Below are 13,250 nucleotides of genomic sequence, written 5' to 3'. Positions count from 1 at the left end.
TCGACCCCAACCACGACCAAGAGTTGGACCAAGACCTGCAGGTCTGAGATTGACCAAGATCGACCAGCTCAACCTGTGTAGCAAGGGTTCATCCTTTGCCACATTAGTGGGATGAAGACCAGCAGGTCTGAAACCAAGTCCGAGACATAGACAGCAGGTCTGATGAGACCAAAACCAGGGACCATGACTACCTGTAAGTCTGTGACCAAGACCAGTAGGTCTGCTGCTGAGTCCAAGATCAGTAGGTCTGAGACCAATGTCGTTAGGTCGGACACCACGAGACCAGTAGGTCTGAGACCAATGTCGTTAGGTCGGACACCACGAGACCAGTAGGTCTGGTGATGAGAACAAGACGGAGACCGAGATCAGTGGGTCTGAGACGTTTCTGAGACCAATATCAGTACATCTGAGACCAAGACAGCGGGTCTGCTTTGTTCAGGACCAAGACTGATATCAGACCAATATCAGAAGACCATAATCGCTGGTCTGCTGGGACAAAGACTGTGACCAATACTAGTGGGTCTGATACCCAGATCAAGTCTGAAACCAAGACCAGCAAGCCTGCTGAGAGCAAGACCAACACCAAAATTTAGACCAAGACCCAAGAGAGTCAGAGACTGAGACCTCAAAACCTTAAAACATAGGAAGACAGGAGAATCGGATCAGAATCAATGTTAATTTTCAGCACCCTTTTTTTAACCACTTGATGTCAGATGACATGTTTACATTTTTTGTTTAATAAAAATATTCCCAATTTGTCATAGTTGGCTCACGGCAGGAATTGTTTTTGTACCAGGAAGAACTTCAGAGTTCCCTCATTTAGCAGTCAGTCAGACGGCTAACGTGAAGTGACATTCCAGCGTGCACATGTATGCTACTAATTTGCCGCACTTTGTTTTTCCCCATACAAGGAAGAACAAAGGGAACTGAACATTTTGCTTGTAATCTCCCCCATTTTTTGAGGGGGGGGGGGTGGTAGCCTACCTGTATAATTCCCGATTTGTCCCTTTGTAAAACAATGTGAACAAGAGCGGACACAATTGTTTGTTTGTTGTATTCTGCTTAATGGGAGGTACTTGTAAGTTTGAGCGTTCTGAGATTCCTATTATGTTTAAATCAAGGCAGATAATCAGCCTTGGCCTTACACAAAATGTTTGTGATTCGAGGTGAAAGCAAGATTTAAGTGCCTGTGCTATATCAACTCAGCTATCAAGCCCTGTACATGTAGGTGATCTTCCTATTCTATCAATATCTTTGTTTGCGCGTTTTCAGTCAGAAGCCTCACAACCGGCGTAAACTTCCATGTATCCAGGATGACACCCAAGTTTGGTAGCACCAATATGTTAATGCAACAAATCCCGCTTAGTTCAGCCCCAAAATTATTTTTAACGGTGGCACAGGATTGACAATAATGTTGGCAAAACTTCTGCTTTTAGTGTAGTCTTGCGAGCTCTTTTAAAAGATCAGTTCATAGTGTGATTCGATTTGAGAAAAGTTGTGAAAGTGCATTGTATTCACTATTCGTTAGAGGGGTTACAGAAAGAGTACTTTTTCCACTGGACCTTCTTCTTGAAAATGACAGTAACTAAAATATATTAATTATTCATGAAGGGAAGATTGATACCATCACAATCAATGCACAGGTTTTACTTCAAAGTTTAACATGACAAAATCATGAGAATACAATACTATTGTTATTCCTACAGGACTACAGAACCATGGACAATTTATTAATCTTTGTCTTAAATCCTTAAATTTAAAGTGGTCTCGAGACCAGGGCCCAATTTCATAGAGCTGCTAAGCACAATTTTGCTTTTAACATGAAATTTCTTCCTTGATAAAAACAGGATTACCAATGGCTTGTGACATGTATTTTAGCTGTTGTTTGCTTATCCTGAAAATCATGTGAAAATTTGGTTGGCATTCCCGTTTTTATCACAGGAGAAATTTCATGCTAAGCAAATTTGTGTGCTTAGCAGCTCTATGAAATTGGGCCCAGGACTGATCTTGATACCAACAATACTGCTATTGACCCCTTGCACACACGTCACACGCGACAACTGTGCCACGCTCACCACTTCGGTGGTCAATAGGTTTTTAAAATGCGCACTTCACTGAATAATGTGCAGTGACATTGCCCACCAGTATGGCGCATTCAAGGTTATTAGACCGTATTGAATAAGACGTCACTGTTCAAATATCTGCCCTACAAGATGGCGTCTGTGCGCGTGCGCTTGTGCATCCATGTGTCGTAGAAATCAAACCGGGAATGCTGCAGGATGCGCATACGATTTGACCTACAAGATGCCGACTTTCATAGCAAAAAGAGGGTTATTCAATACCGTCTAGAGGCTACAATACAGAGACTACAGTAATTGTAATGTCATGATCACTACACTTGATCCTCCCGATGGTCATACACCATGCGCTCAAACTTAGGGGGAAATGACATTTTGATACCCAATCACACCGTCATAATCACTTTACAAGTGTCTTACAGTAAATTGGTTTCCATATCAAAGCCCTTTTTGTATCCTAAAGGCCTAATGAGAATATTGACATGCTAATCTGAGTAACACACTAGCAAAGGTCAAAGCATCTTACATTGTATAGGTAGTCAGTAGTCTGTAAAAGCACAGTTGTACACATGTACACAAACATCTGCAGCTGTCATGTATTGCAATTTGTCTGTTCCTGTATTTTACCCCGGACTTCAGGTCTGAGGCCAATAATTGTAGTTTTTGGGCCTGTAAACTCAGCAGTCTTGTGTTTTTCATTTGATGATAGAACCTCACTGTGTTAATATCTTTTTTAAACAACAACAAGTTGTTCAAATGTTGACTTTGAGTCTGATAAACACCTTATAAATGAGTAATGATATCCCCATAAAGACAAATGAGACAAATCTTCTCTTATACCGTACATATGTCATAGTGTAGACTTATCAATAGTGATACTTGTACCATCGGGCTGTTCTTACTCAATTCTAATGAAATTATTTTACATTTGTCAGGCATGCTCGATGATCTAGCAGTAGAATCAGGTCATGTACATTGTAAAGCCTGGAAGTTTCATCTTTTCATGCCATTTTCATTTTGCGAAGGTCACTTCGATTGTAAAATCTGAAAGTCAATGGGAAACTTTTGAAGGGGCACCAAGGCCAAGACCAGGGGCAACGGAGGCCATTGCCTCATTGGCCTGCTTGTAAATCTAGGCCTGTCATGTGTTAGAATCACAGCCAAAGGACAAGAATAGTCTACTCTGCCAGGTACACCAGTGTATAATGAGGGAATCAATGTGTGGTGAAGAGGTTTTCAACTAGTGGTTTAGACCCAACGAGACCTGGTTCTTGATAATTTTACCGAGACAAAGTCGAGGTAAATTATCAAGAACCAGGCCTTGGCGGGTCTAAACCACTAGTTGAAAACCGATTCAACACACTTTGATTCCCCTTCATAAATACCTTTTCGGTAAAAAATCATCAACACTTTTGGTCAAAGAGTATAATAAGTGCAAACAAAATTTCTTTCAACACAACACCCCTCCAGCTATGAAATAGTAAGGCCCTCGGCCGCCTTCAGGTAAACAACTCCTTATAAGGGAATGCTGTGCGGGTATCGCGTGATGTAGCACAACTGTCACGGCCATTGCTCTTGACTAATAGGAATGAAGAAACTGTCTAATAACCAAAGGTGCAAGCTCGTGTGTCACGCCCATGTTTCAACACTTTTTACTGGTCATAAACAAAGGTTTATACACACCCACGTGACGCGCTCTCCACCATGAATGAGGGTTTTGAGATCTACATGGTGGTATGTAGCACTGTTGGCAATGATTCATGATCGATAAGGGTAAGGAGATGAACCTAAGATGAACAATAGTACATGTTAAAGTGGGGATCCAAGGTCAAATTCAGTTTGTTTTGTGATCCACTTATTTCCCAATAGATAGAGTTTTTATAATATGAAAATGGGGAAAAAGCAAGAACTCTGTAATCTCCTGATAAAACAATGTAAAGTGCCACTGTGCTTGAAAGCCTTCAAGTGCAATTTTTGTCAAAATACAAAAACATTTGATAACACATTTCAACTAAAATTGTCCATACGTTTTTGTGCAGCAATTTGGTGATTTTTATTTAAAACGGCATTGGATTTCACCTTTTGACTGTTCCAGAAATCCTCTTGTAGAGCAAAAGATAGCGCCACAGCACCTTGTTAAACCATTAGGCCTAGTACATGGTGCTACATGTACATTACATAATGTAAAAATGAAAAGTCTCATAACTCAACACAAATGTAGTCCCAATTTCAAAATTCAATGTCTAAAGAACTACGTAAATCCCCCATAGGTATGTGCATTTTTTTTTACCAGAGGCCTACACAACGTGTAGTGTATTAGCGGTGCAGCAGAGTCACGCTCCAGTGTTGATCCCTAGAGCGGGATAAAGCTTCGCGAACAATAGTCTTCGTTCAAGGCATTTTCAACATACATTTCCCTTTTGGTTAGTTAGTCTCTTCTACTGTCGGCAATACTTCAAGTTCATCATTCCTCAACCACAAGCTATTTTGATAATCTAGATCATATTAAAGGAATTTACATACTTTACAAAAATGGATATGTTGGTGAACTATTTTTGACCTTTTGACCTGTTTAAACCGGTAGTGGCTGTAAAATGCTGTGAAAAGGCGTTAATGTCTTTTAGGTTGAAATATACACCCTTTGATGCTTTACCATCACACATACATGTACAAGTCTGGCAAAGGTCTGGTTTAAAAAAATTATACCGATGAGGTCACCAAACATAAGTGCGCCCTCTAGCGGCAGGTTAAAACAACTAAAAAACACACTTTTACTAGATGTCTGTGTCAGAGTTTATGACAAATGTTTCATTATGGTATACATAATTTCCTTCATATATTTCCTTCATATTAGCAACATATCTGTGGACTCTTAGCTTGATGAAGTCATCAAGTTTTCATGTGTTATGCTTTAAAGTAGCATTTTTCAAAGCTGTGTGTCTGCCAAACCAAAAGTTTGAAGGTTTGGCTTAGGTGAAACTTGGTGTTTTGTTTATAGTCAAGTACAATACCTGCTTGAAATTGTAGTTACGTCATGATGACGTCATCATGTTGTTTTTGTTGAACATTTTTATAAATTAGGCCATATCTTGAGAACAAAGTAACTGCAATACATACTATTGTTACCATGCTTGTACTCCCGGAGGCCGAACACCTGGTTTTTGTATTTGACAAAAACTCAATGTCTAGTTATTGTTTTTAATTGTTATTATTATTAATTTTTTAAATACATTTTGGTAGCCAATCAAATATGCTCGATTTGTGACAGCCGCCATCCAATTTGTTGATGTTTGGCCATCTGTGCTCAAAAGGGTAAATTTGGTTTTTTTATGTACATACATTAGGCCTAGGTTGCATAAAAAAGCAGTAAATCAAGTAAATCAGATCTGAATTTTAAATTGTATGGATTTCTACTGTAAACTGGTGCATTACATTATTTTTGAGGACCTTCTTGCACCTACGCCTACATGGTGCTTTATGTAAAAAGAAAAGTCTCATAACTCAACTCAAACCTAGTCCCACATGTCTTGCAAGAAATATTGAGCGTTGAAGCGCCTTGAACATTACCTGGATGTGTTCTGCAAGTGTTTAGGTATTTTTTGTACAACACAAACACTAAAGTCCACATAGTTACATTACACGGTTGGAAGAAAATGATAGTAAAAACCTTCCCTTATTACTTGCTGAGGTGCTGTAGTCTTTTTAGAAATGAGTAAAACATTTTAACAAAAAATATTTTTGAGACGAAAATTGTTTTAGCATGTACAAAGGGTTTATGCGACTCTCTGTGAAAAACTGAAAAATTTGCTCTGTGATTTTCACTTATTTTCTCAAAAACTTGACGACTAATGAAGTTTGAACTTCTACAGGAAAACTATATAACTTACATCTTCATGCACAGTGAGTAGGGATTCATGTCATGGCCAAAAACTTGACCTACAAAAGTGTCTGTGACTTTAACTCTCAACAACCAATCAATTCAGTCATGCATGACCGATTATTATCATGATAGTCTGGAGTGCATGGGGACTTTGGGCCACTGAAGTCATTTGCATAATTCAAACAAAACTAGATGCACTCACAGATGGCCACCATGCACCCTACAGGCGAGCTCTACTCAAGCAGAAAAACAAAAATCAATATTTGGGGAAAATTGGCCTGCGCAGCAGGGTTTGATTTGCAATATGTATCCAGCTGTAGTTTGTCAGTCCAGCATGCTCTCACAAAATTGTGATTAATGAAGGTTTCAAACTGAATGAAGGAGGTTAAAAAGTAGAGTCTGTCTGAGAGCTCTGTAGCTGTGATACAAATCTACACCTGTGATATTTGGTGACAGCCAGGATTCAAAGCTGGACCCGGTTAAATGCTCTCTGACCATCTTCAAGAAAAGATGTTGTTCTGATCGAGTGTTGACCTGAGCTGGATATCATTTGCCATGTTGAGAGTGAAGTGTGTATATAGTGCCTCTGAGCAAACGGCATATTCAATAGTGAATGAGGCCCGTGCTAAGGTAGTAGCTATTAGTCTGTTGCTCTTTATACTCGTTGCTCATGGAATGTATTGGTATAGTTATGGTAAGTCTAGTGGCTTTATTTTGTAATGCAGCAGTCAGTGCCTTATTTTTATTTTGTACGCGAACAATGAATCTTTTGAAAAGTGTACCTGTCACATTATCAAATTATTGTTTTCTAAGTGTTTAAATGGAGCGTATACCTTTGGTTTTTGGAACTGTTTGGTTTTTCGAAACTAACATTTTAAAATTTCATTTGAAAAGGTGGTTCTGTTTTTGATATATCGCCAAAAATCCAGAACAGTTAGTGTCAATGCAGGAAGAATAGTCGGCAATTGGAACACACAATTTGAGAAACTTATCTGACTGTAACATTTTCAGGTTCAAATTTTGGGGAAACAAATTTTTATCTTCTTCCAAAACAACATTACTCTGAAATGAAATGATTTTCAAAGTGCTTTACACTATTGAAAGCTGCTGTACTTCTTAGCAAGTGATTTTTTCCCAGTTAATTTTATTAGTGATTACCGTCCCTTTAATAACATCCATACTGAATAATGTTTTTTAGAAGATAGGCCAATTTCCATTCCCAAACAGAATTATATTACAGAAGTGATTTTACAGGGCAAGTCCCTTCCATTCCCTTCAACCCAGTTCACAACCAGACTACAGAGCCATTTTCCGGGGGGGGGGGGGGGGGGGGGGGGAATCCCGGAAAATTGTTGAGTGTATTAAAGCTTCACTGCCACCGTAATCATGTTAAATTGTTAACAGCAGTTTTCCCAAGAAAAACTGTGCAAAGATTGATGGAAGACAATTGTTACATTTTAAGGGCACCAAGGTCAAAAGGGGCAACAGAATCAATGACCTCACTATGAATTTGAGCTAAAGACAAATCATTTTGGAAAATTATTATTTAAATTGAGCCAGCTTGAGAAGATTTCATTGTCACTGTGTTGGAGAAAGTGAGTTTTTTTGTGACTAATTGTGTTAATTGAAAAATGAAGAGCAGTTGAAACAACCCAACTTTAAATGATGTTTTTTTTCAATTACTTTGGACCATAGCAATTTCTTCTGTATAGGGGGCCTACTGTAGTTTTAGTTTTAATAAAACTAGTCTCTAAAAATTTGAAAAATGTTTTGGAGATATTATTGCCAAAACTCTGAAGCTGTAATGTCTTCGCTGGAAAAATAATCCGAAATCTGAGTAATTCAAAAATGTTTCTCAGATTGAAATGTTTTTAAATCCACCCTCTAAAACCACATTCCTTTCAAGGGATTTTTTTTCTTCTCAAAATGTATCAATATCTAAAGTGCTTCTTACCAAGCAATTTTTAATGGTTAATCATTTGGGGAGTAATTACCAAAGCTATACCCTCTCTTTAAATTGGAACATCACTTGTATTTCATGGTTGTTGTTTTTTTTCTCATGTATTCTACAGGCAGAGACACATGTATGGATCTTTTACGAGATGGTCGTTATCTGGGCCCCTTGGCTTGGCAACCTGCTGGCTGCATGATGCATAAATATAGTCACATGTAAGTACAGCTGAGCTCTCACAATTCACATCCTATTCCTAGGGCTGTTATTCTTTGATATGGAAGTGTGGTGGAACAAGGGTCCATGGAGAATATTATTGCTGATGAAATATTATTACCAATGACTTATTAACAATGCTGGATGTGGGAAAGATCTTGACAGTTCTATGAAATACTATCCCTGGGCATATGAAATGGGTGTTTCCGAATAGCCTGAGGGACATGTACAGCTAGAACCCTTTGGTTTATAATGTCTATTGACACATTTCACTTGACACCGAAGTGCAAAACAATCTTGGTTGCTCCATTTTGGGAGTTGAGTTGTGTATTACTGTGTAGTGCACATTTTTGGCAATGCGTGTGCAGTTTAGATGAACCGGATAGAGCTAGGGATGAACAATCGCTGATTCACAATGACTAGAATAAGCATTGTCGTCTAGATAAATATAGAATCACACTTTCTTGATTCGTGGAATTCAAAATCATAGACATTAAACCAATGTTTGTATGGGAGAGATTGGCTATTGGCATTTAGGCCTATCCCATTGTGTGGAGTTCCCTTGAAGAAATGATCATCTAAACAAACAAATAAACAAACAAACAATTTACCCAACACCCCAACAAACAAACAAAGAAACAAGTACCATATATTTATGCATCTTGACTTCCAAAAGACAACCATTGATGATACAGTAACTGTGTACATGACATCAGTGCGAGGGGCCAATACATGAAGTTCATATAACATGGAATTCATGACGCAGACAACTTGCTTTTCTTTGCCCTATGCTTTTCAGTATGAATCCACTTGTTGAGTCAATATTCTATGCCATTTGAATTATTTGCATGATTAATAACATTTATTTTATGGTTTACCGAATTGCCTTTCATTTTAGTTTCAAATTTCCATAAATGATCATAATAAATTGTCATTTAAGCAGTTTGACAGTGATCCCACAATTTATGAGTAATGAGATGGAGAGATTATTAAAGGCAGTGGACACTATTGGTAATTACTCAAAATAATTATTAGCATAAAACTTTACTTGGTAATGAGTAATAGGGAGAGGTTGATGGTATAAAACATTGTGAGAAAGGGGACCCTCTGAAGTGACGTAGTTTTCGAGAAAGAAGTATTTTTCGACGAATTTGATTTCGAGACCACAAGTTTAGAATTTGAGGTCTCGAAATCAACCATCTAAAAGCATACAACTTCGTGTGACAAGGGTGTTTTTTCTTTCATTATTATCTCGCAACTTCGTCAACCGATTGAGCTCAAATTTTCACAGGTTTGTTATTTTATGTATATTTTGAGATACAGCAAGTGAGAAGACTGGTCTTTAACCTGAAGATTGATCACATTTGTCTTAAATGAGTCAGTAGACTTTGATACTCGACAGCATTGAAAGGTATTACAGGTATTACAATCAGACTCATAATCAACATTTGAATATCATTATTTTTTTGATAGTGAAGATTATGAAACAGAAGATCGTAGGACTTGTCCTGTCCTCAGTTAACAGGACCGAGGCTGAAACCACTGGCCTAGGGCCTTCGGTGCAATATAAAATTTGACTCCTGGTCTACGGAAAGTTATTGATGTAAAAACTCAATATCTGATCAGTGTACCTGGAGAAAACAATCAGAGGTATTCTGAATTTAACACATTCAGCTTCCACTAGAATGCCTAGACCATTGTTTCATTGTTGTTTTAAACTGCAACACTTTTTGTTTGTGAACATGTAACAATAGAATACTACATTACATGTTCTTTCACATTTGAACAGCTTTTACTTCCATTTCTCATAGTTGTTATCTTTTACTCTATGAGCAGAGATTCGCAGAAATGTTTTCAAGACCAGCATGTGGTGTTTATTGGGGATTCCCGAATGCGCCAGCTGTATTTCACTTTCACATCAAGGATAACATCAGATACTTTACAACAAGGAAAATTTGTGAGTAAAAAAAACAATTTTTTTTTTTTCTTGATAAAGGGCATTTGTTTTTGGATACCCGACAAAATTTATGGAACTTTATTTTTGAATTGTTCACAAATTTAAACATGAATAATGTTTGATATTTAATCCTGCCCCACAAATCCACATTTTTCTTTTAATAAAAATACAGCAAATATCAGTGATGTAATTTCCCTTTAATTTATTCCTTTAAAAAGAAAGTTATCTTTGCCATAAGAGTCAGAATTTGTTTTTTGCTGCCATTTGTGTCCTTCCCATTGTGTCCTCTACTTCTATCTACTTCTACCTCTATCATTGTGTAGAAACCTGAAATATATCCCAACAGTAAGCTACATATTCAACCATTCCTGGCTGATCATATTTCAAATCCGATCAGAAACGTCTTATCATATCAGACACCATTGATGTTTGACTGGAATGTGACAGGCCACTCTATAATGTAATATCGATGTGAGATCCAGTATTAAACCCACAGCACCAGACTAATTCAACAGTGTACCATAAGGCATACTGCATTGCTTCTGTATAATTTTACATACCATTGCCAAATAAAGTTGATGAACACATCATGTAGGATGTTTGTCCCAAGATTATCATTCTCAGACTTGGCACGTTTCTCAATCAAAATAACAAGATGGTCACAAACCATTCTGAAATGTCCAGTTATAACTGTTTTTTAAGTATTCCTTTTCACTTTTATACATAAAAACAATTACTGGTAACTGACTGAATTCATGATGTCTCAGAAAATGTGACTGCCTTAAAGTTTTATTATGTTCAGAAAAGTACCTTGGTCTGCATCAGCATGGACCCAAATTGAATGAAAAAGAATAGTTTTATAAAAAAATAAAATAGTTTTAATATAACTTGATCTTTAAAAATTCAGATTTGGAGAAAGCCCTCGATGCATGCATTCACTGAAAATACATATAAATTATTGGTTCAGCTGTTGGTTTCCAGAGATACTAATATTTGTAGAGTATTACAGAAAAAGTCAACATGTGTGTTTGTTTATACTATACTGATATAGATTTATGTGAAAATGAAAATGAAATGGTGAGAATAAAGGGGTACAATTTTTCTTTACCTTTGGTTTTGAAGATACTGGAAGCCAAGACTACTGGAAGCTATTGTACATGTATTGAGTGTTGAATCTGCCAAATAACAAGTTTCTGTCCGTAATTTTCATGTTTTAACTATGTAATTGTGCACATTGAATGTAAAAAACAAAACATTAATGAAGTTTAAAAGTGTCCCTCAAAGAGTTGACAAAATCTACATCATGTGTAATGTGTTCTCATATTATTATACAGTATGATTGAACAGAGTAGTTACATTTTTAATTTTGATATTTAATTTTGTTTTGTTATATGATTTATAATTATTTCCTTAACAAACTACTCATAATTCTTCTTTTGGAAAGACAATGTATATTTAATGAATTTTGAGTTTGTTGCAAATTGATGTATTTAATCACTTATAGTTTTTCCAACAGCATGAAGACCTCCTACACATTGACGCAAACACAAAATCACACTCCGTAAGTAATTTCATCAAACTCTAATATGAATATGTGCATATGAAAATAGTGTTGACCATCATTTTGTAAATTATAGAAAGGGGCAAGCAAGACTTGGTACTTGAAATTCCAGATAGATAAGTATGTTACTGTATCTAAGTATGTATAATGACTAAGCTACCAACAGTTCAGCTTAACTTTAGTTTAAAAAAACTCCATAACACTGATCAAAATCTTTCCTTTTAGCAGTTAGGTTCTGATTGCGAACAATGCCCTTTTCTAAGAAGGCCTTTCAAGAATACTTTGTAAATCATTTCAATATCATAACATTTAATAATACTGAAAATGTTCCGGATGTTAATTTTGCTTCAGGGATGAGGAATGGTGTTTGTTTTTTCCCCCTAAAACATAGTTAAACTAGCTCTAGCCACTGGGCTAGTGGTAAGATATCTGCTCTAGAATGGTTAAGGTCTTGGGTTCGATTCTCTCTTGAGCGATTTGCCTGTGGATTACAGAACTCAGAGAAATTACTTAGTACTGTCGGTGTTAAGGTGGGGGGAAACAATATTCCCCAATGTTTTGTATAATCCTAACAGCTATGGGTCTGCAAATGTTTAGTATAAATGTTTGTCTCTATTCTGTTTACATTGTAGGAGTTTCTATGGCATCCAGAAGTCAACAACTCACTGATTAAAGCTTACACCAACAACATTTTGGTAAGTTCACATTCCCTGTGTAAACTTATATTTCTTTGTAATTATTTATTGGTTTACTTATTGGGGAATATATCGTGTTAAAAGGGAAGGTACACGTTTGGTAATTACTCAAAACAAATATTAACTTAAAAACTGACTTTGTAACGAGCATTGGAGAGCTGTTGATAGTATAAAACATTGTGGGAAACGGCTCCCTCTGAAGTAATGTAGTTTTTGAGAAAGAGGTAATTTCTCACTAAAATATTAAAAGACTTCTAGCTAGAAGTCTTTTATTCCTACTGAAAGCACACAAATTTGTCCAACAAGGGTGTTTTTTCTTTCATCATTTTCTTGCAACTTCGATGACCAATTGAGTCCAAATTTTCACAGGTTTGTTATTGTATGGTTATAATGGGATGCACCAAGTGAGAACGCTGGTCTTTGACAATTACCAAACGTGTACAGTGCATTTAAACGTAAATGTGTACAGAGTCCAATGTCCATTACTGAACAAGCACATTTTGAACCTGTTGAGTCGTTAAGTGTTGTGCATCTAAGATTTTCTTTCCTGTAAATGTACCCAACTATTATAGTCTCTGCCTAAAAGTGTCTTCCGGCTCAAACCATGAGTGGAAGTGAAATCATGAACCATGAACCAAGCGGTCATGCAGAATCAAATTCAGTTCAAGGATCAGCAACTCTACAAGAACGCCTTATTTTTGTGATAAATATTTGTATTTATTTTCTGTACTATCCTTTCCTCTCCTGTATTATTGGTCAATATAAATTAAGATTAAAAACCCACTAATCAACTTGAGTTATGCGCCTAATCTTGATTATTAGTAAAATAAGGCATTGGTAGTTTATATCAAAATTTAGACTTTTATCAACTTTTTGGTGTCACTATCAACATAAAAACTTGTTGAGTCCTGA

At 36.7% G+C, this 13,250-nt stretch overlaps 1 protein-coding gene across 3 annotated transcripts in view; it reads left to right on the top strand.

Annotated features, from left to right (window-relative positions):
- Positions 1–13,250, top strand: part of LOC139939736 (N-acetylneuraminate (7)9-O-acetyltransferase-like) — a 37,951-nt gene that overhangs the window by 2,416 nt on the left and 22,285 nt on the right. For 2 of the 3 annotated variants that reach the window (XM_071935832.1, XM_071935831.1), the window contains exons 3-6: positions 8,031–8,127; positions 9,962–10,082; positions 11,587–11,643; positions 12,276–12,338. In XM_071935832.1, the coding sequence (XP_071791933.1) occupies positions 8,031–8,127; positions 9,962–10,082; positions 11,587–11,643; positions 12,276–12,338 (338 nt within the window). The remainder of the gene's footprint in view (positions 1–8,030; positions 8,128–9,961; positions 10,083–11,586; positions 11,644–12,275; positions 12,339–13,250) is intronic. The other variant, XM_071935833.1, reaches the window with a different exon arrangement.

This window comes from Asterias amurensis, chromosome 7 (assembly GCF_032118995.1).
Source record: "Asterias amurensis chromosome 7, ASM3211899v1".
NCBI classification, from domain to species: Eukaryota; Metazoa; Echinodermata; class Asteroidea; order Forcipulatida; family Asteriidae; genus Asterias; species Asterias amurensis.
Note: the sequence above shows the minus strand (reverse complement) of the source record. Positions and strands in the feature narration are given on the sequence as shown.